The following is a 16,226-nucleotide window of genomic DNA, read 5'->3' as shown; positions in this document are numbered from 1 at the left end:
ATCTTTTCAGACCGACCCACGGCCACTTAAAGGAGCCGCGCCGAATTACTCGCTCTTAACAACACACAAAGAACCACATTGTCATGTGCACAATAGAACAGTACAGTGAATGATAATGACAAAGATAAATAACAGGTGTGGTGAATTATGTCCTTAAATCAACCGCTACAAACTTCAATTTATACAAGACTCTTCTTTTGTCAATGTTCCTCAAGCTACTCTGTCCCTAGAATAGCTCCTGAAGTCCCTGCAGAACACATGCTACTTGTACTCTGGCCAGAACATTTGGTAAACTCGGGACAGTCAAACAGGATCTTACAGAAGACTTCAGTCTAAAAATGGCAAAACACACTCTATCCCAGCAGAATACTGCGAATGTGAGATTAAAGGTTCAACAAAACAATCTCTATGACAAGGAATCCAGTGCATGCCAAGGCTTCCCCAGATGGGAGGCAGTAGTGATGCATGTTCTTTTGCCTGCCTCATGGAGTCTCCTTTTTAGTGCTCAGGAAGGGAACTGGCGACTGTTCAAGAACCGGTCCGCAACTTGACATTTGGTTCTGCACTTCACGCCACAGGTCTCCAACCATGTCTTTATGGATTGCTTTGACTGCCTAATGTTGGTGTTAATCAGTTGCGTCTGTGACCTTTTCAAAGCTCCTTAGAACACATCGTACACTATCATGCTATTTCATGTCTTCTTTTGTAAATGTTCCTCAAGCGTCCCTAGAATAGCTCATGAAGGCCCTGCAAAACATGTGATACTTGTACCCTGGCCAGAACATCTGGTAAACTTGGGAAAATCAAACAGGATCTTACAGTTAAAGTACCACTGATAGTCACACACACTAGGTGTGGTGAAATTACCCTCTGCATTTGACCCATCCCTTTGTTCCACCCCCTGGGAGGTAAGGGGAGCAGTGGGCAGCAGCGATGGCCACGCTCGGGAATCATTTTGGTGATTCAACCCCCATTTCCAAACCTTGATGCTGAGTGCCAAGCAGGGAGGTAATGAGTCCCAGTTTTATAGTCTTTGGTATGACTCGGCCGGGGTTTGAACTCACGACCTACCAATCTCAGGGCGGACAGTCTAACCACAAGGCCACTGAGCAAAAGACCTCTGTCTAAAAATGGCAAAACACACTCTATCCCAGCAGAATACTGCGAATGTGAGATTAAAGGTTCAACAAAACAATCTCTATGACAAGGAATCCAATGCACGCCAAAGCTTCCCCAGATGGGAGGCAGTAGTGATGCATGTTCTTTTGCCTGCCTCATGGAGTCTCCTTTTCAGTGCTCAGGAAGGGAACTGGTGACTGTTCAAGAACCGGTCCGCAACTTGACATTTGGTTCTGCACTTCACGCCACAAGTCTCAAACCATGTCCTTATGGATTGCTTTGACTGCCTAATGTTGGTGTTAATTAGTTGCGTCTCTGACCTTTCCAAAGCTCCCTAGAACATATCTTACACTATCATGCTATTTCAAACATTTGTTTTGGTTATATTGATTCTAGTTCAGTTACCTTATGGCTGCTACTTCAGCTCCACCTTCAGCCCTAAAGTATTCTCAACTTTTACACTCTGATTCAAGTAACTTAATTCGCACTATGAATCCAATTTACTTTCTACTAGTCCGTAATTCACAAGGGTCGATGCTAAATTGCCTAATCAGGGCACTTTGACATGACCGAAATCGTTACATCGGCCCACATAGAAATACATGTGCAGACGCACACATTTACAGGAAACTTAGCCCTTGCACGCACGGACACACACTTCCATCACACACACACTTCTAATCTGCTGGTAATGAGGTCAGTGCTCTCATTATAGTTGAGAGAAAAGAGGCAGCGTATGAACGAAGAAGAACGAGGGATGAGAAGAGAGGAGGGCAACAAAGAAAATCCCATGTCATGTTTTCCCTGTGGAGGTCAATGGATGTACTGTGAGTGTGTCAGATTAGCTGGGCACCCCATATAAGTCGTACATACTGCATTAAATAAATAAAGTTGTGTCTCAAAGGGGTGACGAGTAGGACTCAATGGTGTGTTCTGGAATAGTTTGTGTCGACTCACCGGGTCCAGCACAGGTGTGATGAGCAGGTGTTTTCCCCAGAGAAACTGACGGTCCACAGTCCAGGTGTTTTCGTCAGAATAGAACCTTAGAAGGGACAGCGACCAAAGAAATGTTAATTACATACGTTTAACAAAGTGTGCAGTGTATTAAGCGTAATCGAGGCCAGTCATTGTTGCTCGGCTATGTGTCCGTTATTAAACCTTACCCCCCCGACAACTTCAAGAGTGTCCTGGCTGCCGAGTTAGCCAACCAAACTCAAACAGTTATGGGTGGATTTTGATTACATTTTCGAGAAATGTCAGAAATGGGATGAGGAACAAGTGATTTGATTTTGGGGTTGAGCCGGATCACCATCTTGAGTCAGGATTTTTTTAAAGGATGATTTACTATTTGGAGAAAGATGCTTTTCAAGATCACAATATCAGTCTTATTATTATTCCCATATCGGAACATGCAATGTCACTCTACTACTTTGCAATATCAATTTACAATAGCAATCATACTTCCAGTTAAGAACGATGCAAATATTTGTAATGGCTGTAAACCAGGCCTGGGCAATTATTTTGACTCGGGGGCCAAATTTAGATTAAAAAAATGTGTCTGGGGGGCCGGTATATCTATTTTTAGGAACACTAATACAAAACCTCACAATAATGTCTGCTAAAAACGTTATGACAGACCGCCTTAAAAAAACAGATTGGAATGTTATTTTTTTTTTACAGAATGTACACTGTTAGAATAATTGTATCTAAGTTATCACAAAAACGTTGTGTTTCTATGAGTTCCCAGCGAGAAGCAAAAACATGTCTTTGAACCTACCAAGAAGAAGGCTTGTAAAACTCCACTGTGTAGGGGGGAAGCATCATGAAGGTGTTCTGTTTTCTTTCATGCATTGTAATCAACAGAAATATATTGTTTTAACCCAAGGACTACAGAAGGCAGGATCTGCCCAAGTTCCAGACACCGCTTTTTTAAACTCTTTTACGAACCTCTTTTTGAACTCTTTCACAACCTCTTTTTTGAACCGACCTTTTCTTTTGTGATCAAAGGCGATGGCTGTTTACGACCCCGTCCATTTGGAAGCAGCTGTTGCCATGTGGTCAGGGAAGGTCCAAATAAAAGAAGGAGGCGTGCAATCTTTTGGCAGAGCGTGCTGAGACACCGTACAAGGGTATAGTGTCCATGCATCTCTCCTCAAATTGAGCCAAATGTAATTATGTCTCTGTTTAATTCTTTGATTATTGTCTTGTTTGATAGATGTCATCAGTGTTTGAACCTGACATACACGAAAATAAAGAATGTGGGATTTACAATATTAACTATGAACGATAAAACACTGAATATTGACAACGTATGAATGTCACACCCCTTCCCGATCAACATGTTTTACGATCAAGCGAAACGCAACAAAAATGCAACAAACAACGAAATATGAACGTGAAGGGTAAAAAACAAACCCACCTACAATCTGATATATTATTAAGCTTTAGAACTTTGTTGTAAAAATCTCCTTAGTATATAATGCAAAAGCGCATAATCCAACCATTGAAATACTTCGTATAGTTCAAGATTTACGGTAATTTGAAAACATCAGTGCACATCATAATGGCAGCTACAGTTTCCATCTAAAATATTAAAAAAAAATATTTGGGAATGTCTGACGGGCCAGATTGAAAATCTTAACTTAATTTAGCTTAGCTTGAATTTGCCCAGGTCTGATCTGAACAGTACTTGATTTTGAAAACAGTTTAAATCTTTAGATTTAAATACGAATAAAGTAAAAGTGAATGAAAAACTGTATACCTTAACAAAACATCACACTTGTGTTTTGAGATTTCGTTTTGCTGTATCTCAATGACTTACTCGTGCATCAGGGGACGCACTACAGTCTCCCCCACGGTGCTGGCTTTGAAGAAGAGTGTGTATAGGTAGGGCAGCAGGGTGTAACGGATGCTCAGGTATCGTTTGGAGCTCTCCACCAGGAGTGAGTCAGCGCCATATGCAGCTGGATCCTGAGCCTGCAGAAGACACCGATTACAAGAGTTGAGGAACAATTTCGATTTTTCATTTGCAGGGAGGCCCACACCGGTCCTTGGAAGAGAGTTTGTTAGGGCACTGGGAAATAATCATACATTAAAAATGTTTTAACTGAACCGCAATTATTTAAACCGTTAACATGCTTCTTTATGCACATATGTTTTACCACATTGTCCCGTCTACGAGCTAAGTGCAAATAGAGCCCAATGATACGTTATCTTGGTTAATTACTCGTGAATTATTAATCGATTTGTCAAATTGTTGCTTTCATTATAGTTTCCGTGGTGTTGTCTCGATAACAATATTTTGATACTTTTCAGTACTTTTCGCTACTTTTCTAAATAAAGGGGACCACAAAAAATTGCATTATTGGCTTTATTTTAACAAAAAATATTAGGGTGCATTAAACATATGTTTCTTTTTGCAAGTTTGTTCTTAAATAAAATAGTGAACATTCTCGACAACGTGTCTTTTATTAGTAAGTAAACAAACAAAGGCTCCTAATTTAGCTGCTGACATATGCAGTAACATATTGTGTCATTTATCATTCTATTATTTTGTCAACATTATTAAGGAAACGTGGTAGAAAATTAATGATTAATTACTTGTTCATTTACTGTTAATATCTGCTTACGTTCTCTTTTAACATGTTCTATTTACACTTCCGTTAAAATGTAATAATCACTTATTCTTCTGTTGTTTGATACTTTACATTAGTTTTGGATCATACCACAAATTTGGATATCATTACAGCATCATAGGATAGGACTTTATTTTTGTTTAAGTAAAACAAAACTATGTTTTCAGCACAAACCCGTTCAAGACTAGACAAACAAACAGTGTACAGCAGGGGTGTCCAAAGTGCAGCCCGGGGGCCATTTGCGGCCCGCAGGGTAATTTTTTAACGGCCCCATAGCACATTCTAAAAATACGATTAAAAAAAAAAAAAAACATAAAAAGTGATACAAAAGAGCAAACAGGTGACAAGAAAATGTTGCTATGTTGACTCTAATAACACTAAGCTGTCATGCAGGCTGTTTCTTTCTTTAAAAAATTATAATGAATCAAAAACAATGTTATTATGAATTATTAACCTATTCAAGGCTCCAATTACGTTACATTAAATATTCCACTTTGAGATATTTTTTGGGGAAAATGTTGCATATTTTGTGTTTCCCATATAAAAAACAATGTTTTTTTGTTTTTTTTAAAGAAGGGCCTAAAACGAACCAACAAGGAACATAATAAACAACAATAAAAGTTATAATTGACGGATAGATCTGAAGTTGATCTCGAGACTATTGTGTTAACAGTTTAAAAAAAAAATAAGATTTATTTTTTAACACTTTACTGAGCAGGACACTTTTGGATCCCCAATAATTTTAGTGGGACTTTTTTTTTTTTTTTTAAAGTGTCATTGCTCAAAAATAATACATTAAAATCAAAGTTGTTATGTTATGTTATGAGCTCCAATTATTACATAATCTGAAATGTTCCACTTTAAAATTTTATTGGGGGAAAATATTGCATATTTTGTGTTTTTTCCATAAAAAAACTGGGTTTTCTTTGACAAAAAGGGCATACAACTTAAATCTTAAAAAAAAAAAAAAAAAAAAAGTTATATTGACAGATAGACCTAATGTTGATCTAGATATTTAAACTTTGAATAATAATAACAATAATAATACTAAATAATGACACATTTTTTATATTTTTTTTAACCTAAACCATTTGGGGTCCCCGGGATCAAGCCTGAGTGGAGGCCTAAATGTATATTTTTTATACATATATTGCATTGTTTTAAAAAAAAAAAAAATATATATATATATATATATATATATATATATATATATATATATATATATATATCAAAATGGCCCCCGCTTGCTTTGATTTTTCAGTGTGCGGCCCTCGATGGAAAAAGTTTGGACACCCCTTGTGTACAGGGTTACAGAACAGGAACGCTGATGGGTCGCCACATTGGTTATGTGTCCTCATGTGTCCAGGGAGATATTTCCTAAGTTTATAAATATAATATACATTTTAAAAAAAACGAAAGAAGATGTGATGCCAAAAAAATATCGACGTTATCATAGTAGTATCGACTAGATACGCTCCTGGACTTGATATCATTACAGTGGATCCACCAATGGCTTTTGTTTACATTTTGACGCTGGTGAGCTACAATGTGTAGTGAAGCATGTTTAGCTATTCCTCGTACTGCAGGGATGATACTTGTAAGAAATGTACTTTATTTGTCGCCATGGAGACGAGGATTAGTGATTTAGAAGTAGCTACAATACTGCAGACTGGGGCTGTGCTTTAGCCGCTAGCTAGCTAGCAATGTCTTAAAGCACCTCTTCCGGTGGGCGTTTCAGTGTAATAACTTCACCTTTATTGTTAGTTTTTAAGCTAAAATGCGTCCGTTCTCCCTTTTCTGTCTACACACTGTGTCTGCTTGTAAGTACTCTGTGATTATGTGCTGCCGAACATGCTCGTCTGCTCGTAAACCAGTAATGACACGACGTGACGAGGACAGGGATGCGAGGGGGTGCCGGACCAGTACTTTTCAGAGGCGGTATAGTACCAAACATGATTCATTAGTATTGCAGTACTATACTAATACCGGTATAAAGTAACAACCCTAAGTTTCCGACATCCGTGTGCTGGAAAAAACTGAACAATCATCTGGTTGGATTTGCCCCCGGGGCCCTAATTAATCACTACTGCTTGAATTACAGTAGTTTTTTTTTATTTACGTTGGTCATGTAAAGGTGTGCATTACAACATTACTTGTTTAATTTCGAAGAATACAGGGTCAGAAATATACCGTCTGATTCTCTTATGTCCCTTGTGATTGCAACTCAAATTGTCTGTGTAAATATGTGTGTGTGCGTGTGTTTGTTGGTTTGTCTAGCCGTGGGAAGAGAACCATGATTAAGTCTAAGCAAAGGTCATATTTTAGCTGTCTCATTTTGTCAAAACAGTTTTTCAACTCCGTCCCCACCCTCCAGCAAATACCGTGGAACCCTTTTTGGGTTGCATACACACACACACACACACACACACACACACACACACACACACACACACTCACACACACAGACACACACACACACACACACACACACACACTTTATTCCATTTACAGCCATTCTATCTTAGTAGCGCTGATGAGCATGGAAATGCCACAGCCGTCATGTCCCTGCTCTTCAACACTAAGGGTCTGATTTTCCATTTGTGCTCCTCTGCAATAATCAGTACTTTCATGTCAAGAAAAAAAAAAAAAAAAAACACTACTTTTCGCTCTCTGTGGCATTAAACATTGTCCCGATTGTGATATTCAAGTCGAAGTCAAGCTTGTTCCTAATTCTTTACTCCCCTGCCTTAAATTCTGGGTCACCATTGCATGGGTGTGCACTAATTATTGCATGTTCATTCGTAGTCTCAAAGTCAAATTTACAGGAACATATTTTGTGATCCAATTCCTGGGTTCTGAAGTGATTGTCTGGACCTTTTTTTTTTTGTCCTGTCCAGCTTCTCAGGCAAATCATATTGTTGATGTAGATGCCCATATCGGCTGTACAAATGTACTTTACAAAAGAGAAGTGTGGGATAATTCTATTGTTGCCTTATTTGTATTTGACTTTATTAAATGTGTTTGTCTTTGATACTATAACAATCTACAAGGTTAATATAGCTGGCTTCTCTTTCTTCCCCTCCATTGTTCTGCTTTCTTTTGTATCTCTAGTTATCATTACATAGATGTATTGTTGCATTTAAACAACTGTATTGTTGATAATAGAGGTAAATATTTGGTATTATTCATTATCAAAAGCGCTATTTCTATTGGTATTTGTACTGCTCCATTTGTAGTGTAATAATGCTCATTTTCATTTCTGTGTTATTATTTATTTCACTAACCGCTTCGTTGTTATCACTTTTACCATCATATTTGTACATATCCTATTTGCTGATGTTGCTCTTTTGTTGTTGTTGTTGTTGTTGTTATTGCTGTGTTTGCTGTTGTTGTTTTTGTCTCTCTGTCTTATCCCGCTCTTGTCCCCACAATTTCCCCCTCTGTCTTCCTTTTTTTCTCTTTCTATCCTATTTATCTTTCTATTCTCTTTCTGTCTATTCGGCCCTCCATCCAAATGATCAGAATCAGGTGACCTAATCACTTGGCCCGGCCACAGGTGTATAAAGGCAAGCACTTAGGCATGGAGACTGTTTCTACAAACATTTGTGAAAGAATGGGCCGCTCTCAGTGATTTCCAGCGTGGAACTGTCATAGGATGCCACCTGTGCAACAAATCCAGCTGCAAAATGTCCTCGCTCCTAAATATTCCAAAGTCAACTGTCGGCTTTATTATAAGAAAATGGAAGAGTTTGGGAACAACAGCAACTCAGCCACCAAGTGGTAGGCCACGTAAACTGACAGGGAGGGGTCAGCGGATGCTGAAGCGCATAGTGCAAAGACTTTCTGCACAGTCAGTTTCTACAGAGATCCAAACTTCGTGTGACCTTCCAATTAGCCCACGTACAGTACGCAGAGAGCTTCATGGAATGGGTTTCCATGGCCGAGCAGCTGTATCTAAGCCATACATCACCAAGTCCAATGCAAAGCGTCGGATGCAGGGGTGTAAAGCACTGGACTCTAGAGCAGTAGTTCTCAAGTGGGGGTACGCCTACCCCTGGGGGTACTTGAAGGTATGCCAAGGGGTACGTGAGATTTTTTTTTTTAAATGTCTGTCAAAAAGAACTGTGAAAAGAAATGCAACAATGCAATATTCAGTGTTGACAGCTAGATTTTTTTGTGGACATGTTCCATAAATATTGATGTTAAAGATTTCTTTTTTTGTGGAGAAATGTTTAGAATTAAGTTCATGAATCCAGATGGATCTCTATTACAATCCCCAAAGGGGGCACTTTAAGTTGATTACTTCTATGTGTAGAAATCTTTATTTAGAATTGAATCACTTGTTTATTTTTGAACAAGTTTTTAGTTATTTTTATATATTTTTTTCCAAATAGTTCAAGAAAGACCACAACACTGTTATACAATTCAATAAATCAGAAACTGATGACATAGTGCTGTATTTTACTTCTTTATCTCTTTTTTTCAACCAAAAATGCTTTGCTCTGATTAGGGGGTACTTGAATTAAAGAAATGTTCACAGGGGGTACATCACTGAAAAAAGGTTGCGAACCACTGCTCTAGAGCAGTGGAGATGCGTTCACACAGGTGCAATTTATGGCTCTTCCAGACCTAACAATAATGAAGAAACATACTACATACTTGACCTTTACAGCTTAGGTGCATTATATTGCCTAAAGTTTTTGGCCACCTGCCATGAATCACATATGAACTTGAAATGCCATCCCATTCCTAACCCATAGGGTTCAATATGATGTCGGTCCACCTTTACACCTATGACAGCTTCAACTCTTCTGGGAAGGCTGTCCACAAGGTTGCGGAGTGTCTTTATAGGAATTTCCGACCATTCTTCCAAAAGCGCATTGGTGAGGTCACACACCGATGTTGGTCGAGAAGGCCTGGCTCTCAGTCTCTGTTCTAATTCATCCCAAAGGTGTTCTATCAGGTTCAGGTGTTAGAATAATTATGTATATATTATCATCATAACTTTATGCTTAAGGGCCGTTACTATAAAGTATTGTCAATTTGTGCTGAAATGGTATTTTTGTATTTGTGCAGAGCTAGCAATCCAAAAGATTGCTAGCCTCTTTATCAGTGTTGTGTCCAGACTCAGCCTGCTGACTGCCAAGGCCGAACATTGGGTACCCGGATGCAGACAGAGCAGAGACAAGGCCGAACACCGCCGTGACGCAGACAGAGCTGAGGCAAGGCGATATGACCTGTGTCACCTAATTTTTATTTATTCTATAACCATATATTGTGTCTAACTGGAGTTGTCGAGATTACCCCCTTCCCTCAGCGACAGTGATGTAATAGGGACATTCCTAATAAATACAAGAGACACGCGGGCAGGATTTTTAGAACATAGTTTGGATCTGTAACTAGAATACAGCCCAAAACATGTGTCTCCTCGAGCTAAATTGAACTCTGTTTCTGCATGTTTCCTGCTTCTTGTCTGATTGTTAGAAGTCATCAGTGTTTGAACCTGACATCAGGTCAGGACTCTGTGCAGGCCAGTCAAGTTCATCCACACCAGACTCTGTCATCAATGTCTTTATGGACCTTGCTTTGTGCACGGTCATGTTGGAAGAGGAAGGGGCCCCGTTCCAAACTGTTCCCACACAGTTGGGAGCATGGAATTGTCCAAATTGTTTTGGTATCCTGGAGCATTCAAAGTTCCTTTCGCTGGAACTAAAGGGGCCAAGCCCAACTCCTCAAAAACAACCCCACACCATAATTCCTCCTCCACCAAATTTCATACTTGGCACAATGCAGTCCGTTGCACAGGTGGCATCCTATGACAGTTCCTCGCTGGAAATCATTGAGTTCCTGAGAGCGGCCCATTCTTTCACAAATGTTTGTAGAAACAGTCTCCACGCCTAAATGCTTGATTTTATACACCTGTGGCCGGGCCAATTGATTAGGACACCTGATTCTGATCATTTGGATGGGTGGCCAAATACTTTTGGCAATATAGTGTATATCAGGGGTCACCAACCTTTTTGAAACCAAGAGCTACTTCTTGGGTACTGATTAATGCGAAGGGCTACCAGTTTGATACGCACTTAAATAAATTGCCAGAAATAGCCAATTTGCTCAATTTACCTTTAACTCTTTGTTATTATTAATAATTAATGATATTTACACTTAATTGAACGGTTTAAAAGAGGAGAAAACATGAAAAAAATGACAATTAAATTTTGAAACATAGTTTATCTTCAATTTCGACTCTTTAAAATTCAAAATACAACCGAAAAAAAGAAGTGAAAAACTAGCTAATTTGAATCTTTTTGAAAAAATTAAAAAAATAATTTATGGAACATCATTAGTAATTTTTCCTGATTAAGATTAATTTTAGAATTTTGATGACATATTTTAAATAGGTTAAAATCCAATCTACACTATGTTATAATATATAACAAATTGGACCAAGCTATATTTCTAACAAAGACAAATCATTATTTCTTCTAGATTTTCCAGAACAACAATTTTAAAAGAAATTCAAAAGACTTTGAAATAAGATTTAAATTTGATTCTACAGATTGTCTAGATTTGCCGTAATAATTTTTTTGAATTTTAATCATAATAAAATTGAAGAAATATTTCACAAATATTCTTCGTCGAAAAAACAGAAGCTAAAATGAAGAATTAAATTAAAATGTATTTATTATTCTTTACAATCAAAAAAAAAAAAAATTACTTGAACATTGATTTAAATTGTCAGGAAAGAAGAGGAATGAGTTTAAAAGGTAAAAAGGTATATGTGTTTAAAAATCCTAAAATCATTTTTAAGGTTGTATTTTTTTCTCTAAAATTGTCTTTCTGAAAGTTATAAGAAGCAAAGTAAAAAAAATAATGAATTTATTTAAACAAGTGAAGACCAAGTCTTTAAAATATTTTCTTCGATTTTCAAATTCTATTTGAGTTTTGTCTCTCTTAGAATTAAAAATGGGCAAAGCCGAGACCAGCTTGCTAGTAAATAAATAACATTTAAAAAATAGAGGCAGCTCACTGGTAAGTGCTGCTATTTGAGCTATTTTTAGAACAGGCCAGCGGGCTACTCATCTGGTCCTTACGGGCTACCTGGTGCCCGCGGGCACCGCGTTGGTGACCCCTGGTGTATATGGATATTGTTTGTTTTTGAACAAAGAGTATACCGTTGTGCGTACTTGACTGAAATAAAACCACTAAACAAAACAATGTCTTTAGGTGATAGAAAATGAATCATGGATCAAGTTTGTCCATGGAAAGGAATAATTACATTTCCAATATCTCCCATAAGAAAAAAATATCTCGCCCTTATGACCGAGGTTTTATTATATATGTTTTTTCCTGAGAGTAATGAGCGATTGTTTTATGCTGAGGCTGTACAACGCCAATCACTGACCAAAAGCCTCTCCATATTTCATTGCTCTTCACAGCGTTGCATTCAGGCTAATGCAAACCATGCGTTATCAATTGACAGTTTATTACAAAGAATAGAAGCGGCAAATCACTTGAGTGTGTACCTTGTAGCCCTCGGCGTTGTGGTTGCGGCTGAACGGGTAAAAAGCTCCCACTTGCATCCATCGACGACATAACTCTTCGCTGCTGTCGTCGAAAAACCCACAGATGTCAGCTCCGATCTGAGGCGTATGAAAGGGACAACCACTTGACGTTATAGACAGCGTGCACTTTATGTCTGTCAGTGTCGTATACGTCAAATTCTGTGCATTGCAGTCGTGCGGCTGCGTCGGACAATCTCGACCGTAGCGGTGCAGTGTTGTGAAAATGGAATAGTGTTGTCTTTAACTCAGTCAACCAGGCTGCTGCCGGTAAACGACTACGGTTGACAACTCCTTGGAAAAAGCAAATAAATAATATATTTGTGTGAAAGGAGTTTTAAACTATCAGCAAAGGCTGAATGGAGGCAACCAGACTCATATTTAGAATGCATCGATTACACTTTTGTGGGTTGTATGGCCTGATGACTGACAATGTACACACATTTGTATACTAGTTGAGTTCAAACCCCGGCCGAGTCATACCAAAGACTATTAAAATGCGAGCCATTAACTCCCTGCTTGGCACTCAGCATCAAGGGTCGGAATTGTAGAAGCATCAGTAGAAGCATTTAAGTCCCAACTTAAAACTCATTTGTATACTCTAGCCCAGGGGTCGGCAACCTTTACCACTCAAAGAGCCATTTTGGCAAGTTTCACAAATTAAAGAAAGTAATGGGAGCCACAAAAAAAAATTTAAAATTTAAAATGAAAAACACCGCATACAGAGCTTAAATGCTTTGTGCTATGTTACCCAGGGGTCTCTGACACACGCACCGGCACGCACTTTAATGTGGAAATTTGATGTTAGTGCAGCCCGCGAGTTTTGAATGAATGGCACTTGATAGCGTCATACTTGCCAACCCTCTCATTTTTCCCGGGAGACTCCCGAATATCAGAGCGTGATGACACTGCTTTTGGCGCCCTCTACAGTCTGCCCTAACAGTGTACCTGCTCGACCACACGTAGAATGCAGTTTTAGCTTGTTCATGTAAGTGACAGCAAGGCGTACTAACTCAGCAGCCACACATCTTACACTGACGGTACCAATACCCAGAATCCCATGCAGCCCTAACTCTTCCGCTCAACCAACGCACGGAGAGGGGGGGGGGGGGGGGGGGGGGGGGGGTTGATGTGTGGGGGGATTTGGTGGTAGCGGGGGTGTATAATGTAGACCGGAAGAGTTAGGGCTGCATGGGATTCTGGGTAATGGTTGTGTTGTGTTTATGTTGTGTTACGGTGGGATGTTCTCCAGAAATGTGTTTTTCATTCTTTTTTGGTGTGGGTTCACAGTGTGGCGCATATTTGTAACGTAACAATGTTAAAGTTGTTTGATACGGCTACCGTCAGTGTAAGCTGTGTGGTTGATGAGTAAGTATGCTTTGCTGTCTCCTGTGTGTGCAAGTAATAACAACATGCAACATGTGGCTGGACTGGCGCTGTACGTAAATGCTATAGAGGACAATTACTACAGTGCAATTAGGGCACATCCTTTATTTAGTAATTAGAGTGTAAATAGGATTATTTTTTCCCTGGGAGTAATCTATGAGACACTGAGATCCATAAGTCTCCTGGGAAAATCAGGGGGGTCGGCATGTATGTAGCTGAGCCGCATCAGAGTGGTCAAGGAGCCACATGCGGCTCCGGAGCCGCGGGTTGCCGACCCCTGCTCTAGCCTTTAAATAGACCCCCTTTTTAGACCAGTTGATCTGCCATTTCTTTTCTTTTCTCCTCTGCCCCCCTCTCCCTTGTGGAGGGGGGGGGCATAGGTCCGGTGGCCATGGATGAAGTGCTGGCTGTCCAGAGTCGGGAGGTGGACCGCTCGCCTGTGCATCGGTTGGGGACATCTCTGTGCTGCTGACCCGTCTACCCTCGGGATGGTCTCCTGCTGGCCCCACTGTGGACTGGACTCTCACTATTATGTTAGATCCACTATGGACTGGACTTTCACAATATTATGCTAGACCCACTCGACGTCCATTGCATCTGGTCTCCCCTAGAGGGGGTGGGGGGGTCACCCACATCTGTGGTCCTCTCCAAGATTTCTCATAGTCATTCACATCGACGTCCCACTGGGTTGTGAGTTTTTCCTTGCCCTTATGTGGGCTCTGTACCGAGGATGTCGTCGTGGCTTGTGCAGCCCTTTGAGACACTTGTGATTTAGGGCTATATAAATAAACATTGATTGATTGATTGAATTGGGGGTTAAATCGCCAAAATGATTCCCAAGCACGGCCACCGCTGCTGCTCACTGCTCCCCTCACCTCCCAGGGTGTGAAACAAGGGTATGGGGGAAATGCAGGGAGTAATTTCACCACACCTTGTGTGTGTGTGTGTGTGTGACTATCAGTGGTACTTTAACTTTAACTTTGTATTGGACTTCAACCATAATTTAATTAGATGCGCAGGCTGTGGATTAATACAAATACCTACTTGCTCAATAATCAATGTATTTGTGCAAAATAACAAAATACGGTAATACTTTAGTATGGGGAACATATTTTAACCCTTGTGTCAAACACTTTTATGTTAAAATACTGAACAGATGTTTACCTTATCCCAATAAACATCTGTTCAGTATTTTAACATAAAAGTGTTGGATTGTGAGGCATTAAAAGCCACAAAATGCAACGGGTCCATCAGACCCACAAACGCTGGCTGAGTAACAACAATATGAACTTTGCACGGAAAATGTATCTGCCAATTTCTGCATCCCACAGGGATTCTTCTTATGTGTTTCTGCACCTGCGGTTCCCACACAAGGTTGCAACATTGTTTGGCAACACTATCTGCTCTCATTTTCTCTCACATTTGACCCTCTGATGTTCTGTGTACCTACACTCTGTTACTCAGCCAGCGTTTGTGGGGCTGATGCACCCGTTGCATTTTGTGGCTTTTACTGCCTCACAATCAAACACTTTTATGTTAAAATACTGAACAGATGTTTATTGGGATAAGGTAAAAATCTGTTCAGTATTTTAACATAAAAGTGTTTGATTGTGAGGCAGTAAAAGCCACAAAATGCAACGGGTCCATCAGACCCACAAACGCTGGCTGAGTAACAACAATATGAACATTACACAAGGGTTAACTTTAACTTTTTATTGGACTTCAACCATAATTTAATTAGATTGGCAGGTTTTGGATTAATACAAATACCTACTTGCTCAATAATCAATGTTTTTGTGCAAAATAACAAAATACGGTAACACTTTAGTATGGGCAACATATTCTAAGTAACAAAGACTTAATTTAGAGTTATCTGGACACTAGGGAAACATATTCTAAGTAACAAAGACTTCATTTAGAGTTATTTGGTTAGGGTTATGGTTAGGGTTAGTAATGTTGAATATGTTCCCTATACTAAATTGTTACCGGCTTACTGGTTGTATAATAAGGCCAAGCAGAATAAGGCATTAATAAGTACTTAATAATGACTAATTAAGAGCCAATATGTTACTAATTTGCATGTTAATAGGCAACTAATTAATGGTGAATATGTGTTCCCCATACTAAAGTCTTACCCAAAATACAAATATTTCCTGCTTAACAGAATAAAAATAAACATATTTCTAAACAGACATCTCTCCTGATTAACAGTATGAATTTAGTGTGCAGCTTTATGACGGAGAAGGGGTCTCCAACTTTGACAGGAATTGCAGTGTGACTATCATAAAGTCTAGTGTCAATATCATGAAGTGTCACTATTAAAAAGTGGAGTGCTACTATCATGAAGTGTAGTGTCACTATTAAAAAATGTAGTGTCATTATCGTAAAGTGTAGTCTCATTAATGTAAAGTGTAGAGTGAAAATAATATAGTGTAGTGTCACTATCATAAAGTGTAGTGTGACTATCATAAAGTGTAGTGTCACTATCATAAAGTGTAGTGTCACTATCATAAAGTGTAGAATG

The 16,226-nt window shown here is 39.2% G+C and overlaps 1 protein-coding gene across 1 annotated transcript in view; it reads right to left on the bottom strand.

The window, feature by feature from the left end:
* si (sucrase-isomaltase) overlaps positions 1 to 16,226 on the bottom strand; it is a 221,924-nt gene that overhangs the window by 120,684 nt on the left and 85,014 nt on the right. Inside the window, exons 17-19 of the mRNA XM_062068147.1 lie at positions 12,281 to 12,397; positions 3,941 to 4,095; positions 2,077 to 2,161 (exon numbers count right to left, since the gene is read on the bottom strand). Of these exons, the coding sequence (XP_061924131.1) occupies positions 2,077 to 2,161; positions 3,941 to 4,095; positions 12,281 to 12,397 (357 nt within the window). The remainder of the gene's footprint in view (positions 1 to 2,076; positions 2,162 to 3,940; positions 4,096 to 12,280; positions 12,398 to 16,226) is intronic.

The sequence above is a fragment of the Entelurus aequoreus genome, linkage group LG13 (genome assembly GCF_033978785.1).
Source record: "Entelurus aequoreus isolate RoL-2023_Sb linkage group LG13, RoL_Eaeq_v1.1, whole genome shotgun sequence".
In the NCBI taxonomy this organism is placed as follows: Eukaryota; Metazoa; Chordata; class Actinopteri; order Syngnathiformes; family Syngnathidae; genus Entelurus; species Entelurus aequoreus.
Note: the sequence above shows the minus strand (reverse complement) of the source record. Positions and strands in the feature narration are given on the sequence as shown.